This window comes from Poecilia reticulata, linkage group LG13 (assembly GCF_000633615.1).
Source record: "Poecilia reticulata strain Guanapo linkage group LG13, Guppy_female_1.0+MT, whole genome shotgun sequence".
Lineage (NCBI taxonomy): Eukaryota > Metazoa > Chordata > Actinopteri > Cyprinodontiformes > Poeciliidae > Poecilia > Poecilia reticulata.
Window position 1 is genome coordinate 15,030,811 of NC_024343.1, and position 14,426 is coordinate 15,045,236.

Below are 14,426 nucleotides of genomic sequence, written 5' to 3' on the forward strand. Positions count from 1 at the left end.
GAAGCTAATTTACAGGATTTTCCCTCGTTATTCATACATTTCATAAACGCATTATTTTTATTTCTTAGCTGCTGTTTACATTAGTCATGTTTCTAAGCGCGTCATTCAGTTCCCGTTTCAGTAAAGTTTTATTTCAGACTTTCCAACGTGACATTCTTCAAATTCCCCATGTAATTTCACAATTTCCTTGTGGATTAAATGTTGCAATTGGAAAACAGACTGAAGCAGAGCACACCGCAAACATGAGAACCCTTAAAAAAAGAATGAAGTCATGCAGTTATTTATATAAAAACAGATAAGTTGCCCCAAAAAGGGGAACCAAGGGTAAAAATAAACCAGTCGGTTTCAAAGTATTTTTTGTTCTCCTTAACTCCAGAGAAGAAAGAGTACTGGTGAGATAAACAGCATTGACCTTAGCACCAAATGTTAATGACACTGAATTTAGCTCATATATTCATCTGCAGTTTGAGAGCAAACTCAATCATTGCTCCTTTTAATCTACGTTCACTAATTCAAAAAATAAAAACAGAGCTGTATGTGGCTTAACACTGGAAGAAAGCAAAAGCGTAGCCAAATACCAAGAAAAGAAAAACATGTCATAGTGCATGCATTCACATAAATATGGTAAAAATGTTGCAGAAAGCTGTTGATGAAGACTGTTTGAGCAGAGAGAGGGTCAAACAAAGTTTACCAAGAGCACTGCTCACACGTTTAAGCTGATGTGGGAATTATTTAGGGAAACAACTGGAATGAAGACAGTGAGCCACATTGATGCTCTCTGAATGGAAACCCCCTTCCACCACAAACAGTACAGTAACACACACACAACAGGCCTCCTCTCTGGCGAGCTCTAATGAATTCTGACTTCTCGCTCTGCAAATCCTACATCCACTGTAGTAAAATGAGGAACCACATCGCTGTGCTTAGAAAGCACCAAGTGGCGAATTAAAAAAAAAAAATACCCCGAAAGCACTTTTTGGAGTTGTACTTTTACGTTAGATAGCTGAGAATGAGCAGCTTCTAAAACTGGACGGCATGTGTCGTCAGTTGTTCGCAATAAAACAAAAGCAAAAAAATAGAGCAGGACTGTGGTTGTAGAGCGATACAGTAGCCTACTTTCAAATGACCCACAAAATGCAGCATCGCGGATGTAATTCAGCGTCAAATTTTAAAACGCATGCTGGAAAGCGACCCGGCAGACCGTCCCCACCTCCGTCAGCCTGCCCGCCTGCTTCCTCGCCGGCTCATGAATACTACATATGATCCAAAAGGCGCCCAGGAAGTGGGAGCAGTGACCGTCCTCACCTTCTTGTCCCGTCTCCACAGCCTGAGACAGCAGAAGCTCCAGAAAAACAAGTCTCCCACCATGTCAGCGAGAGCTGGAGTCTCCTCCTCGCTCTTCTAGTTCATTCTACTGAGGAAAGCGTTTCTCCCCGCTGTCACAACAAAACACTGGCAGCAGCCAAGCCGAGCGGAGTCACAGAGCTGCAGGCGGAGAGAGAGAGAGAGAGAGAGAGAGAGAGAGAGATAGAGAGCGGGGGGGGGGAGCAGCCCACGCCTTTCCAGCTTAGCTCATCTCTGAATCAATGTCCCTCCTCCAGGCTCTTCCACCCATCCCTCTCCTCGCCGTCTTCCTCTACCCTCTTACTTTTTGCAATGACCTCATCGTTTCCTGTTTGGCCCCGCCCACTCTTGGTACATGCGCCAGCCAGATGCTACCAGCACACACACCTCCGCTCCTCTCACACACACACACCGCCTGATGTTGTCTTTAGAAATGTCTTCTCTCCTCACATGCTTTCAAAAAATACACATTTTCTTGTAATCTGTTTGGGATGTTGAGACTTACGTGGGATTTTTTTAAATGGTTTTCTTAGGGCTGCTTGTTAGTTGTTGTTTTTTTTCCATTTACTTTTTTCTTATCAACAATCTGACCATTTTCAAAAGAGCGTTTTGTTGTTTGTTAAGCCTCTCAACCCCATGAATCATTCAGGCAAAACCAAATGACAATAGATCAGGTTTGAGTCATCAGGCAGCAACAGGACCCAACAAGATCTGAAAACTATCAAACTGAGAGACACAAATTACTCCCATTTTTAACAAAAAAAAAAAAAAAACTTAATCCAACTATGAAAGTGTTTTATAATTTTCTGGTTTTCACATAGTTTTGAGAGCTGGCAAGACTTCTTTTGACCCCCACTTGCCTACTTTTGTCATTTTCAAAGACTTGCTAAATAAATACAACCATCCAACTTTAAAGAAAAACAAGAGTAGAAAACCTTGCAAAACTTTGAACTTTGAACTCACTCTCTGTCAGACTGTGGCTACAACCCAGTAGCTTCACTATCAGCATGTGAATGGAAGTGACTGATTTTATATAAAACGTCATTGAGTGTCATAATAAAGCTCTATATAAGTCTGCATTCTATGTGTGTTGATCTACAAACAAAATTTTATGTTTTATTCAATTTTTATTTGCTTTTCACAACTAAGCACTACTTTGTGTTGGTCTGAATCCAATAAAACACACTGAAGGTTGTTGTTAAAATAACAGATGCACTTTCCGTTTAAAAGCTACAATAACAAAAAAATTAAAAGAATGGACATGAGAATATTTTCTCTAGTCTTCCTGCACTCAGCAGTGAATCATGAGGAACTGCAGCTTTTTAAACTGGCTTTGGTATTTTATCTTAGAGTTTGGCATGGATAGCGCAGAGCATTACAAAAATAGCACTCTGAGTTTTAAACAGGGAATGTATACACAGATATAGATTTCCATCAAGTTATGAATATTTCCAGTTCCAGTATGTTAATAAAATAAAAAGGTTGAAGGCTGAAAATGATTTAAAAAAAAAAAAAAACAGCAACTTTTCTTCCAGTTTTCCTTTCATCGGCTGAACGTTTTGCTCTCTCTTGCTCTCTTGCAGCCTAAATGCAAGAGAGCAAGCTAATAACGGTGAAAAAGGTGAACTTTGGATCCTGTTCTTTAGGGAATAGCGTCTTCAGTGAAGATTGTGGAGGCCAGTGCTTAGTGTGATGCTTTTAAGGATTAATAAAATAACCGATCACCAAGTTTCCATTTGGACACTGGTGAGTGTCGATCGAGATAAAATAGATTCTAATAACTAGTCAATTCTATTTTGGTCTCCTCTTTTCTCATTTTTAAGGCACACTTGCCACTAAAGTAAGTAAAAAACAAAAAACCCTAAAGACCTTGAGAAAGCTTAGAAAACCATCAACCTACCTGAGGGCTCACAATATATCTGAAAGCAAAATCTAAGTAAATCAGAAATAGCTGGAAAAGTTGCCCCTTTTATTCTGTTATGCTAAGTCAAATTAAATAAAAAAATAAAGCATATATTCATTGCAAGCTATTAGCTTTGTTAAATTCAATCACAAAAGCACTAATATTTTGGTTACAAAAATATAATGCAATGCTAACAGGTGAAAAGTTAAGAAGTATGTTTAGGTTTTCAGCAGAGTTAAATACTTTGAAATTAAATCAAACATTCAAAGTTACTAGTGCTGTAAGGTACCGGTACATCTAATTAATTATGGTTTTCTCTTTCTTTACTTGTACAGACCACAGAAATGAAACAAGTCCTGCGTGCCAGTGGGCTCTGACCCGGTCCTCGGTGTCGAAGCGTGCGGTTATTAATAGAAGGTCAAATGAACTCCGTGTGCTTCCTGCTGGTTGTCAGGACAGAGTCCAGGTGATGGTCCAGGCTGCTGGGCTGGACCATTATTAAGTTACTGTGGGGGTTCTGGACGCTGCATCAGAAACTGGACTGACACATCCAGACACCAGCGGGGGAAGGCTGGACAGCCAGTGAAGTTAATCTGACTGTTTCAGCCACACAAAGATTGAACTTTGTTGTGCATTTATATTTTTATACGTGGAAACATTTAGAATAAAGTTGGGATCAAATTCTCAACCGATAGCCTCAACCACTACTACCAGGAAGGACCTGTTTTGACTAAATGATCTTATCTAAAACAAACATGAGCCATAAAACAACTGAGATGCTAATCGCATTTTTGATTTCTTTCTGTTTTACTTTGTGCGTTGGTATCAGGAAGACCCGACAAGTTACACAAACCTGTTTGTTCTGTTTTTACTCATTAATTTTGAGTTTTATGCTAAACATCAGAATGCCATAATTAACTTTTGTCTTTTTCAATGAGAGTTTTCTATTGACTACAACAGTAGTTAGGTTGGAAAACTCAAATTAGATTTAATTTAAGAACTGCAGGGGGAGTTATAGATAAAATATTTTCATAAGCCATTTTTTCTAAACTCCAAGTCTAAACTTTAAGGTTCATGTCTCTTATCTTAGCTAAAACCTGGTAATCTCCATACTTTGTACTCTGTTAATAACAGTATATTGTGCAGGATCTAAAGGATTTTCTTCTCCTTACTTTAAGTGTTTATAAGTCAAAGGTATTTCAAGATTTAGTCCAAGTGATTAACTAAAGATGTATAGGTGTTATGAAGTGCAGCAACATTTCTGGAAAAGAAAATCAAAACAGAAAAAGCTTTTTATTTTAACCAAAAGTGCCCAAGATGTCCGTTGGTGACAACATAAATGATCAATGGTCACCAAATTTCCCAGTATAATGAATCCAACACATCCTTAAGATGACAACACACACACCTCTGTGAGTGTTACAAGAAATGTGTGTACTATACAGTATGTTTCCATGACAACCAAACAGCTGAAAGAGGTGACAACATTAATAATAATTTACCCAAATGATCCACACTTACTGGCTTCCTTTTATCGCATCGGATGGAGATTTTTGTGATTTAAATCCGATGCAGACTCAGGTCTCATAAATCACTTGTTTTGCAGAGATAGACTCTACAAAGTATTGTTGTTTGTTTTTTCTTTATTTCATTCCGATAAAGCCTCAGTATGCTTGTTTTGCTGGTCGATCTCCCGTTTGTCTGGCATGACACAATGATGCAAGACTTAAAAACTGCTGCAAAACAGGTATTACTGAGTGCAGTCACTTGTTTGTTCCACTTCTCTTTAAATTTACTGAATTTTCTTTACCAAGAAGAAAAAAACCCCCATCTAATCCATGACTTCAAATTCAATTACTTGCGTGATAGACTGTGTCGAAAAAGCAAAAGTGTTAGTTTATAGTCAAGTTTGTTGTTTCTGAGGTCAGAAGTGAAACCAGAACAGCCCAGAGCTACACCTCAGGGGGGATTTCAGCCTACAGCGGCTGTCGCTTTCGTCACGGTTTCCACACCGACGGGAGGAAATAAGAAGTCAATGTGGGTCTCTGACTGAAGCACCGGATGGAAAAACTGATCAAATTATGGCGTCTGATCCATACAGTTGACGTGTGATTGATGGAAAAGGTCCAGCAGGTTGAACACCTCCAACTGTATGCGATGTGGACCTCCGGCCTCCCAGAGGTGGAAACATGTTGGAACAATTCATCCCTCATGTTGCACAATTGAAAAAGTTCCTGCAATCGCACAAGGAGCAGCATTCCCCCCCCCAAACAACAACTCTTGAAAAAAGATGAGAAATTATTTCTCAACAACACATGGCTCTGTGATCGGTTGGGGGCAAAGACAACCAGGAGGTATTTACAGAAACAGTAGGAAGATTTCTAGTTACACACGGCTTCAGTGGGAGTTGGTGAGCTGCAAATGTAGATCTGGGACTTTCCATTTAATGTTGACTCAGCAAAACATCTGACTATTATTTCTGTACCAACAATGACAAACAATGGTTTGGGATTCAACCCAAAACTGCTACAAAGTTAACATTTATACCCCACTTGTTAATATGTCAGCCCATTTTATTTTACTGCAAAATGTTCAGAAAATAACTCTGTATGTAAAAGAGGTGCATTCCCTGATGTTAGCGCTCTCCATGCTTTTGGGAGTTTCATAAGAAAACACAAAGTTCCCTCAAATGATTTTCAACTACTTGTGATTTCGCAGAAAGGTCTTGAATTCCTCCTCCTCCTGTTACAGAACATTTTGTTGCACCAGAAAACAATAATAAAAGTGAAACAAAGAAAAAAATCCCCAAACTGGCATAACTCCAAAGATCGATAGTAACTGAAAGTGAAGCATCACAATGGAAAGTACAGAAAACTGCTAATTTAGGTCACCTTGGGTCATGTGCAAACACCTGATTAAGGTCATATTCGCTGTAACTATCTAAATAATAACAGTGAAGGTATAAATTTAGCTGAGACAATAAGCAATAACTTGTTTTTTCTCTCTTATGTATTCAGTAGTTTTTACTCTACACTAAGTGGACATAAATTTTGTTTCGCTTCACGTCCATTATGAGATACAGTTAAATATATAAATATATAAAACTGTATATATGAAAAGTTTCATACTTACCCTATTTTTCGGACTATAAGCCGCTACTTTTTTCCTACGCTTTGAACCATGCGGTTTATAAACACGGTGCAGCTTTTCTGTGGATTTTTTCTTCCACCACCAGGGGGTTCTTTAGCAGAAAGTGAATTATTGAAAGTCAAAATCGGAAATCAAAGAAGAAAGTGCCAATTTTCATTTAGAACAAGCACATGCTACCTGGAGGCACGACGGAGGAAATTTCTTCAAACTCATATGATGCAGCTTTTAAGTTGAAGGTTATCGATCTGGCAGAACAGGAGGGAAATGGAGCCGCTGCACGTAAAGTCGGCGTGAACGAATCTATGGTTCGGGTTTTTAGACGGAGGGTTCTTAATAAATCCAGCAGAAGCAGTAGATAGTTAGTAACTAGCAGTAGTTTAGCTGCTAACCTAACAAAAAACTGCTTTTTATTTACACTGTATAGACATGATTATTTAAAAAAAATAGAAATGCTTCTTCCAAAAAACATTGATATATTATTAAAATTGTTGAATTAATAGTGCCTGACTCTGAACTAAACATTTAGATATCTTGGATTATTGCAGATTGATTACTTCTGAGTGACTGATTAGACACAGACAGCAGGAAAGAGGGAAAAGCAGAGGAACTTGAATTACATCGGCTAACTCTGAGCTCAGCACATCAATCAGTCTAAGGTTGTAAATAACTGAAAGCCTCTTCTCTGGCTGAATTACTCCCAATTTACCCAGTGCTGACACTGCAGAGAACAAGAGGCTCATTCTGAGCAAACAGACAGTCGACACAATGCAATGCGATTGTCCAACACAAAAATATCCTAAAATATTCAAAACTACCATAAGCAAATGGTTGATTCACAGAGAATTGGCATTTATTATTATTTTGCCCATAATAAACTGTTTATTTACCCAACATGTCGTATGAGTTTTTACTCCATATATTAACCATCGCTGCTTCTACATCTGAGGCAACAATCAGATGTTGAATCAAATAAGTCATTCATTTTTCTTTAGTTGCAGTTCTGTTGGAAAAATCGGTCCTGATGGTTTTGAGATCTTTACCTCATCTTCCTCTTTTTCTTTTCTTCCTCAGACTTTTGTTAGTTATTGGAAATCAGAAACTTTCCTTAAACTCCAGAGACACCAAAATCCTCTTGATAACCTTAAACGTCAATGAGTTTAATTAATATTTTGAACGTCAAGTATCCTAAGCACCGACGTCTCGTTTTTGGTAGTAATGTGTAATTATTGCGATATTGTTTATCTTTACACTTGTTTGTTTGCTTGTTTCTGCTCTATTAAATCATTAGTAAATCAATCTCAGAGTGAATAAAAATTTTTATTAAGGAAGGCGCTGATTACCAACTGAGCGATTGATTGGGAAAGGAACATAGTTAACATACTTACTGGACTGTAACCTAAAACAGATTAAAATGTGTGTTTACAGTGAGGTTAGTGCATGCAAAGAGACGAGCGTTTCAGTGGAAACACCGATGCATGACGGATATGATTTCTGCTCGTTCATGACTAACAGTTTTCTGAAGCTGTGCTAATCCTCACCAGAAGCCCCACTGCCACAAGCAAACAACTCTGACATAACAGGTAAAATTAATGCAAATCCTCACTTAGTTTCTCTGACAGACGTAGTAAAAAATAGCTTTGATGAAATCACTTGAAACGAGAACAAAGCTCCTTGTTGCCCATTTCCAACTAACTGACCACGGTGTGTGGATTCCGTCTCTACAGACTGACTCATCGCTGCGTCATGAAGTGGTTTTTACTCACTGTGACAACTGCGTTTCATCAGTGAATATTAAAAACGGGGCTATTTCTCTCCCGAGCCCAAGGAGTTCAGCCGTGCGGCCCTGACCTTGGCGAAAGCGTCAGCAAGGTAATGCAGCCGATACGGCCGCCTCAGCAGCGCAGATTGAGTGACTGATGTCAAATCTGTTAAAGTGCAGCTGCGGTCAATCAGTGACTGCAGAGTGAGAGGGGCAATAAACCGGAGAAGAAGGAAGCAGCAATCTCTCTGCCTAATTCATTCACTTTACTGAGATTGCACTGCAGAGGGTAATCTCTCTGAAGGTAATGCAAATGTTAATCTACACACTAAGATTTAGAGAAAAGCAGAAGTTGTAACTCACTTCAAACGAACACCAATCGGTGAACAAATGATTAAATCTTGCTTTTGCAGACCAATCCATCAGCTCAACTAAACGTTTTGTAGAACAAAAGCTCAGACATTTTTTTTCCTGGTGTCACATTTTGTCAGCAATGAATCCATAAAATGTAAAATGAGCCACAAATGTTAAGATGTTTTACTGCCCCCGATCAGCTGGTGGCCAAACTGCTCATCATTTACGTTTCATACTAAATAGATTGGGTCGGGACACATTTTAATAACACAGCCTCTGCATATCATTTCCTCAATCAGCTGACATTATTTTCCACACCGTCTTCTTGACACTACAATATCCTCATCATTACAACATCTCAGCTCCTGAAGCCAAAAATATTCCAGCTGTGGGATTTAAAGTATGTTAGAGTAGATGCAGCTGGGCAAATATATTAGTGATAAGCAGCAACTATATTGGTGATAAGCAGTGTGCGAATGCATGACACTGGAAATGTTATGTTTTACCACAATTACGTCCTTTACCGTCTTGATATCACACACACTGACATTGTGATTTGATAGCATCTCTGTATTTGGTGTTAGCATCACATGGAACCTATCTGTTTCATTATGCAAGCAGACTGAAAAATCACAACTATTTTTTCCCAACTTTTTTTTAAATTTCAGATATTTGCCTAAATCTATATCAATAACTTTTCCAGTAACAGTTTTCTCATTACTAACCTCCAGCTGTAGGATATATTTGTAAAAGACTATGCATAAAAAAAGATTATGCTTTGCAAACTGTGTGTAGCCATTTGGTTCTTCATAATCTTATTTGCAGTGCAAACACCTGAAGATAAGAATCTTTCATTGCATCCACAGGTCCGATATGTGTCCCAACAAGCTGCTTTTGCAATGGACTGATGCATGTTTGTGTTGTGATATTTCCACTTTGATAATATTCAACACGTTCAGTGCTGTACAAACATTTGTACCGGTATCGAAATGTCTTTCCAGATTTAACTTTGCCTGCCTATGTAGGTCTGTTTGGATTATCCAATCAATTCCAGAGTAATTCCAAGTATTTGATTTGGCTCTTGTGTGTCGGAGCGCTTGACAAAACTTCACCACAAAAACTTGTTTCTACCGTCTGTGATTTCACGTCAGCCACCAGCAGGAAGTGAAACAGAAAGCTGCACAGATAATTTTTTTTTCAAATCACAGCATACAATTTGGTCCAATGAACTACTTGAACTACTACAAAACTACATTTTAGTTATCAAGTAAATAACTATTAGAAAAGCGGAACTGACTAGAGCAGAAAACATCAAACTAGAAGAAAGTCAAACACACAGTAAAGAAAGCTACAAACTACAAAATAAAATCTAATGACGAACTTCTAATATTATGTAAAATGAACTCCCAAAAATCTTCTTGAAGCAATGACAACACAGGAAAAAAAACAGATTTTTCAATTAAGTTTCCAATTTAAAAAAGCTAGAAATACCCTAATGACTGTTTTAAAATTAGCTCATTTTTTACAACTTTGTGTTGTGAGATAATCTTTGCTGTAAAAATAAATTAGCCTGTTCTTCAGCACACAAACACCTGCATTTTTATCTGCATTTCTGCTGCTTGCAAACAAAATCCCCACCAGTCTCTCCGCTATGCCTGGAAAACACTTTAAATAAATGCACTAGTTTCCTTAAGCTTTAAAAATGTGTGATTAAGTCAGCGAACAGACGCGAGTCTCCTCTGATGTTGGCATCTTGTCTTCTGAATAATGCAGCACCACTTTTCAGCGGAAGGAGACGATTGTGTCTCTGCTGCTGTGACCACATGTGTTGTCCACCTGATCCGCCCTTCCTGCCCCAACAACAGCCGCTTCCATCAGCGGCGGTCTGGAAAACAATCTCACAGAGCAGCTAACGCGATCAGGGTCGGTTACAGGTCTGGCGTGCTTCCACGCGTGTTGGCACACAATAACCGGGCCGACAAAAATGTGTGGACTCAGGTGTAACTCGAGTTTCATCGGCAAACAAAGAGCCAGCAGGGGATTGGGGNGAGCGACGAGGCCGCTCTTACCATGATGAGGCCGGTGGTGATCGGGTCGTTGCAGCCGTGGCACAGCTCCCCGAACTTGGCCCAGTAATCCTTCTTGCAGTACAGCCGTCCATCTTTCTCGTAGTACCAGTGGGAAAGCGAGGCGCTGCACTCGCAACACCTGAGAAATGGAAACGGACACGTTTAGCAGAATTATTTAGCAGAGATGCACCAGTTAAGCTTTTACTGGCCAGTAATGATTTCATGTTTTGTTTGAGATCTGATTAAATGGAAGAATTGCAGGATTATTCTTATTTACTGAACAAAGCGTGTGCCATTAACTTTAACCTAATTTTTCTTAAACTGAAAAACGTATGCTTTTAGAAACAATTATGAGCTTTTTTTAAATGAGGTGATCAGTTTTGAACTAAAGTCGATTCATTGGCGCATCTGTTTCAACTCCCCAAATAAACGTAGAACGTAAACAAACCACAGGAAAATTGCATATTGTCATTTAATCCATATCTTATTCATAATAATTAATAAGTAACAGTCTTGCTAATCTTTCTCAACAATGTTTTCTTTTAATTTGACCAACATGTTCTTTGTGAAAGGAAGGATGAATAATGAATCATTTACAGAGACCCTAGCAAACTCTTGTCTTGAATCTCCTAAACAATTTATGGAGGAAGCTATAAATTAGGGTGATGGCAAGGAGGCTTTCCATCCTTAACGACTTTGATCTCATTGCAAAAGATGACTTGTTAGATTGACAGTGGAAATATACAGAAAATTTGTCATGAATGCTAGGAAAAATTGCCTCATTGTTTCCAGTAAATATTGAGAAAGAGTGGACAAATGAGTAGATGATATCTTAAGAAGAAAATACATCTTTTGTACATTATTTTAATCTCCTTTGGCAGATAAGCGTCTCATTTCTGATTGGAAGACTTCTTGGTAGAATGAAAATTGCTTTAATCTCAATCTGGCAGAGGTATGAATAATTTTGGGCTCAACTGCAAATCACATCGGAAACGCGGCGTCTCTGGCGCGTCCAGAAAGCTGTGGGGCCAAAATTAATTGAATTGTACATCTTTCAAAGCAAAGCACCAAGTTCTTGCAGCATGAAAACAACTTTTTCAGTAACTTTTGATTGATGGACCACCTTGAAGCATTTTACTAGCGAGTCGTCTCCAACCAGAGTGAATTTATGGAAGACTGCAGCTGTATGTCAAGACAGATATATGTCTAGAAACAAAATAATGTCCTGTAGAAACTCTTGTTAGGTCAAAATCCATGTTGTCATGGAAACCGACATTGTAGCATGCTATTGGTTAATGAGTTAAAATGGAGAAGTAATCACAAATCACACAAATTCAAAAAAATACTGACGAAACATACTTTATCAGAGTTTCTTTAAGTAAAAACATGCAGTTGATTTTAGTACCAAGCATCAGATTTGGATTGGTGTCAGCAAACGCCATTTTAACCGACTCAGATCAGTAAAAACGATGATAAAAAAAAAAAGAAAAAAAAAGTCCTGATTGGTACTTTCTCAACACTGACACAGGAAAGAAAGTGGTGCATTAGTATTCTTCCTCCATCAGCGGTTCAGGCAGCAAACCCTGTAATAAGTCATTATTGTGTTGATTGAACATAACATTGTGCTGAACCCGGCAGGCTGCACTTTCACCCTCCTAACGATCTCCTCCAGAGCCACAAATTACAGTTTTCATGGCGGCTGCGAGTTCCTCGGCGAACCCAACAGTTACATGTGATGACACACGAAAACACACAGCAGCGCCTGCTCATCAGGCAAAACAGAGTGACGTCAAAAGACAAGATAAACCTGCAGCTGAGCACGCTGCTTCGATCAACCGGTCGCTGGACGCTGTTGACCGACAGTGAGAAGGACGTTCAGAAAGAAACAGCAACCTGTTGACGGCTCCAGGAAGAATCAATACGCTTCAAGTAAACACCTGACAAACATCTACAAACGATTCTGCTAAAAATAAAAATGTGCCATGTGAACCAAAATCAGGCCAAATAATCTACAACACTCTGAAACTGGGGACTGAATCTGACACCTGTGTAGATCCATATCTTTACCGTAATCCAAACAGAAACTGGTCAGGGAGCCTGATAGATATCGGACTTAGCATGGCTGTTTACACTCAGAGAGAGGCTGATAAACACAGAGCTGGAGAATAAACACCCTCCCCTCCGAATTCAAGATCATGCTGCAGATACCAGGACCCAGTTTGATGGAGGTTTGAAAATCTAAATAAATACAGATGAATGAAAGTTCACCTTTCCTGATTATCTCATATGATGCAGGAGCTTCAGGTAAATCGCGATTCACAGGAAAAGACGGACGAGCCAGGAAAAAATGTGTATATGCACATATGTCCAAACAAATTTGATTTATAATGTGTGCTAATCCCTTCGACGTACACAGTCATGCCTTTGTGAGCACAGGAAAGGCTGATGTGTCTGAAAGCTTGTGAGTGCTTGTTTGGTAATCTGACTAAATCTCTGCGTCTAACGTCCATGACTGAGTGAGCGTCTCCACTCCCGTTCCAGAGGAGTTTCCCTCCCGCCGTCTGGACTCGTTTTCACTCAGCGCTGCTTTAAGCAGTCTATAAACTGGAGGGGACATATCTTCAAATGCAGCACAAATCGCTTTGTCCAGCTGTTCGATGCCAAACCAAGGTTTCCCACATTGGTTGGGTGCTAGGGCAGTCATTCATCCAGCGGCCCGTTGTGTTTTTGAGTTAAAAAATCTTTAAAGTTGACAGGAGATTTGAAAATACCACTTGATAATTATGAGTTACTGACAGAGTGAAAGATTAACACCTGAACACCAACTATAAAGTCTTAAAAGATGCAAACATTTTAAAAAGAGTTTAAAAAATAAGCAATGCTAAGCCTGGTGGGGGCACAAGTAAAGCCTGGTGGCCCGCCAGGCTTATAATACACCAAGTGAAACCCTCCAAACTGTTTACTCTGACTATAATGAACATGCATGAGTGGCATTGCTTATAGCTTCAAGATGACGCCATGTTGTTTGACAGATGTGTCTGTCAAACAATCAGAAGACACGAGTTTCATGAAAAGCGTTTTTTGTTTCTTTTCTTTTTTTACGCCTTAGCTTCACTGTTAGGTTTTACACTTGACTTTTCTAGGAAACCAGTTCCATGCAGCCATCCTCTGCCACTATAAATAATGCAGACGGTCCAGGACCCCTGTGAACAAAGCACAAATCCTGAAAAGCTTTCTGGAAAATACCGAGAGTTGCATTTAATCATCTGAGTCAGAAACAAATAAAAAAAAATATCTAAACATCGATTATACATTTGCTTTAGTGGCAATAAAATAAAGGCCATCCCCTGGAGAAAAAGGTTGAGTTCATTTGTAAATGTTTTATGGGACTATTTATTAGTCCAATTGACTGATCAATATCAAAATTAGTTGTGCAAACCTCTGTAGTACAATCTTCCTCCTGTGATTTAAATTTAATACAGCTCTCTGCAGTTGTGTAGCATTTTGCAAAAATACTTAATATTCCTCTTGTTTTTTACATTTTGATGTTTTATTGGGATTTTAACCGACAGATAGTACTAAAATGTGAAGCGTAAGGTGAATAAAGCTTCATTTTAAAGACTATTTTCTTTCATAAAATGTGAAACGGGCTTCAAGTCCAAGTCAAGTCTCAAGTCTGTAACCACTGATATAAACTTTAGTCATCAAATCAACAACATCTAGTTTGCATACAGCTAAAATAAACAAATTCATTTTAACGACTCATAACCCATGAATCACACCAGCTAATAATCAAGTAAAACATGAAGTCTGTAGACTTTAATTCATGACAAAAATGTGAAAATCA

At 38.8% G+C, this 14,426-nt stretch overlaps 1 protein-coding gene across 3 annotated transcripts in view; it reads right to left on the bottom strand.

Annotated features, from left to right (window-relative positions):
- Positions 1-14,426, bottom strand: part of limk1a (LIM domain kinase 1a) — a 48,384-nt gene that overhangs the window by 13,157 nt on the left and 20,801 nt on the right. For 2 of the 3 annotated variants that reach the window (XM_008425620.2, XM_008425619.2), the window contains one exon: positions 10,580-10,718. In XM_008425620.2, the coding sequence (XP_008423842.1) occupies positions 10,580-10,718 (139 nt within the window). Of the gene's footprint in view, positions 1-1,305; positions 1,603-10,579; positions 10,719-14,426 lie in introns of those variants that run through there. The other variant, XM_008425621.2, reaches the window with a different exon arrangement.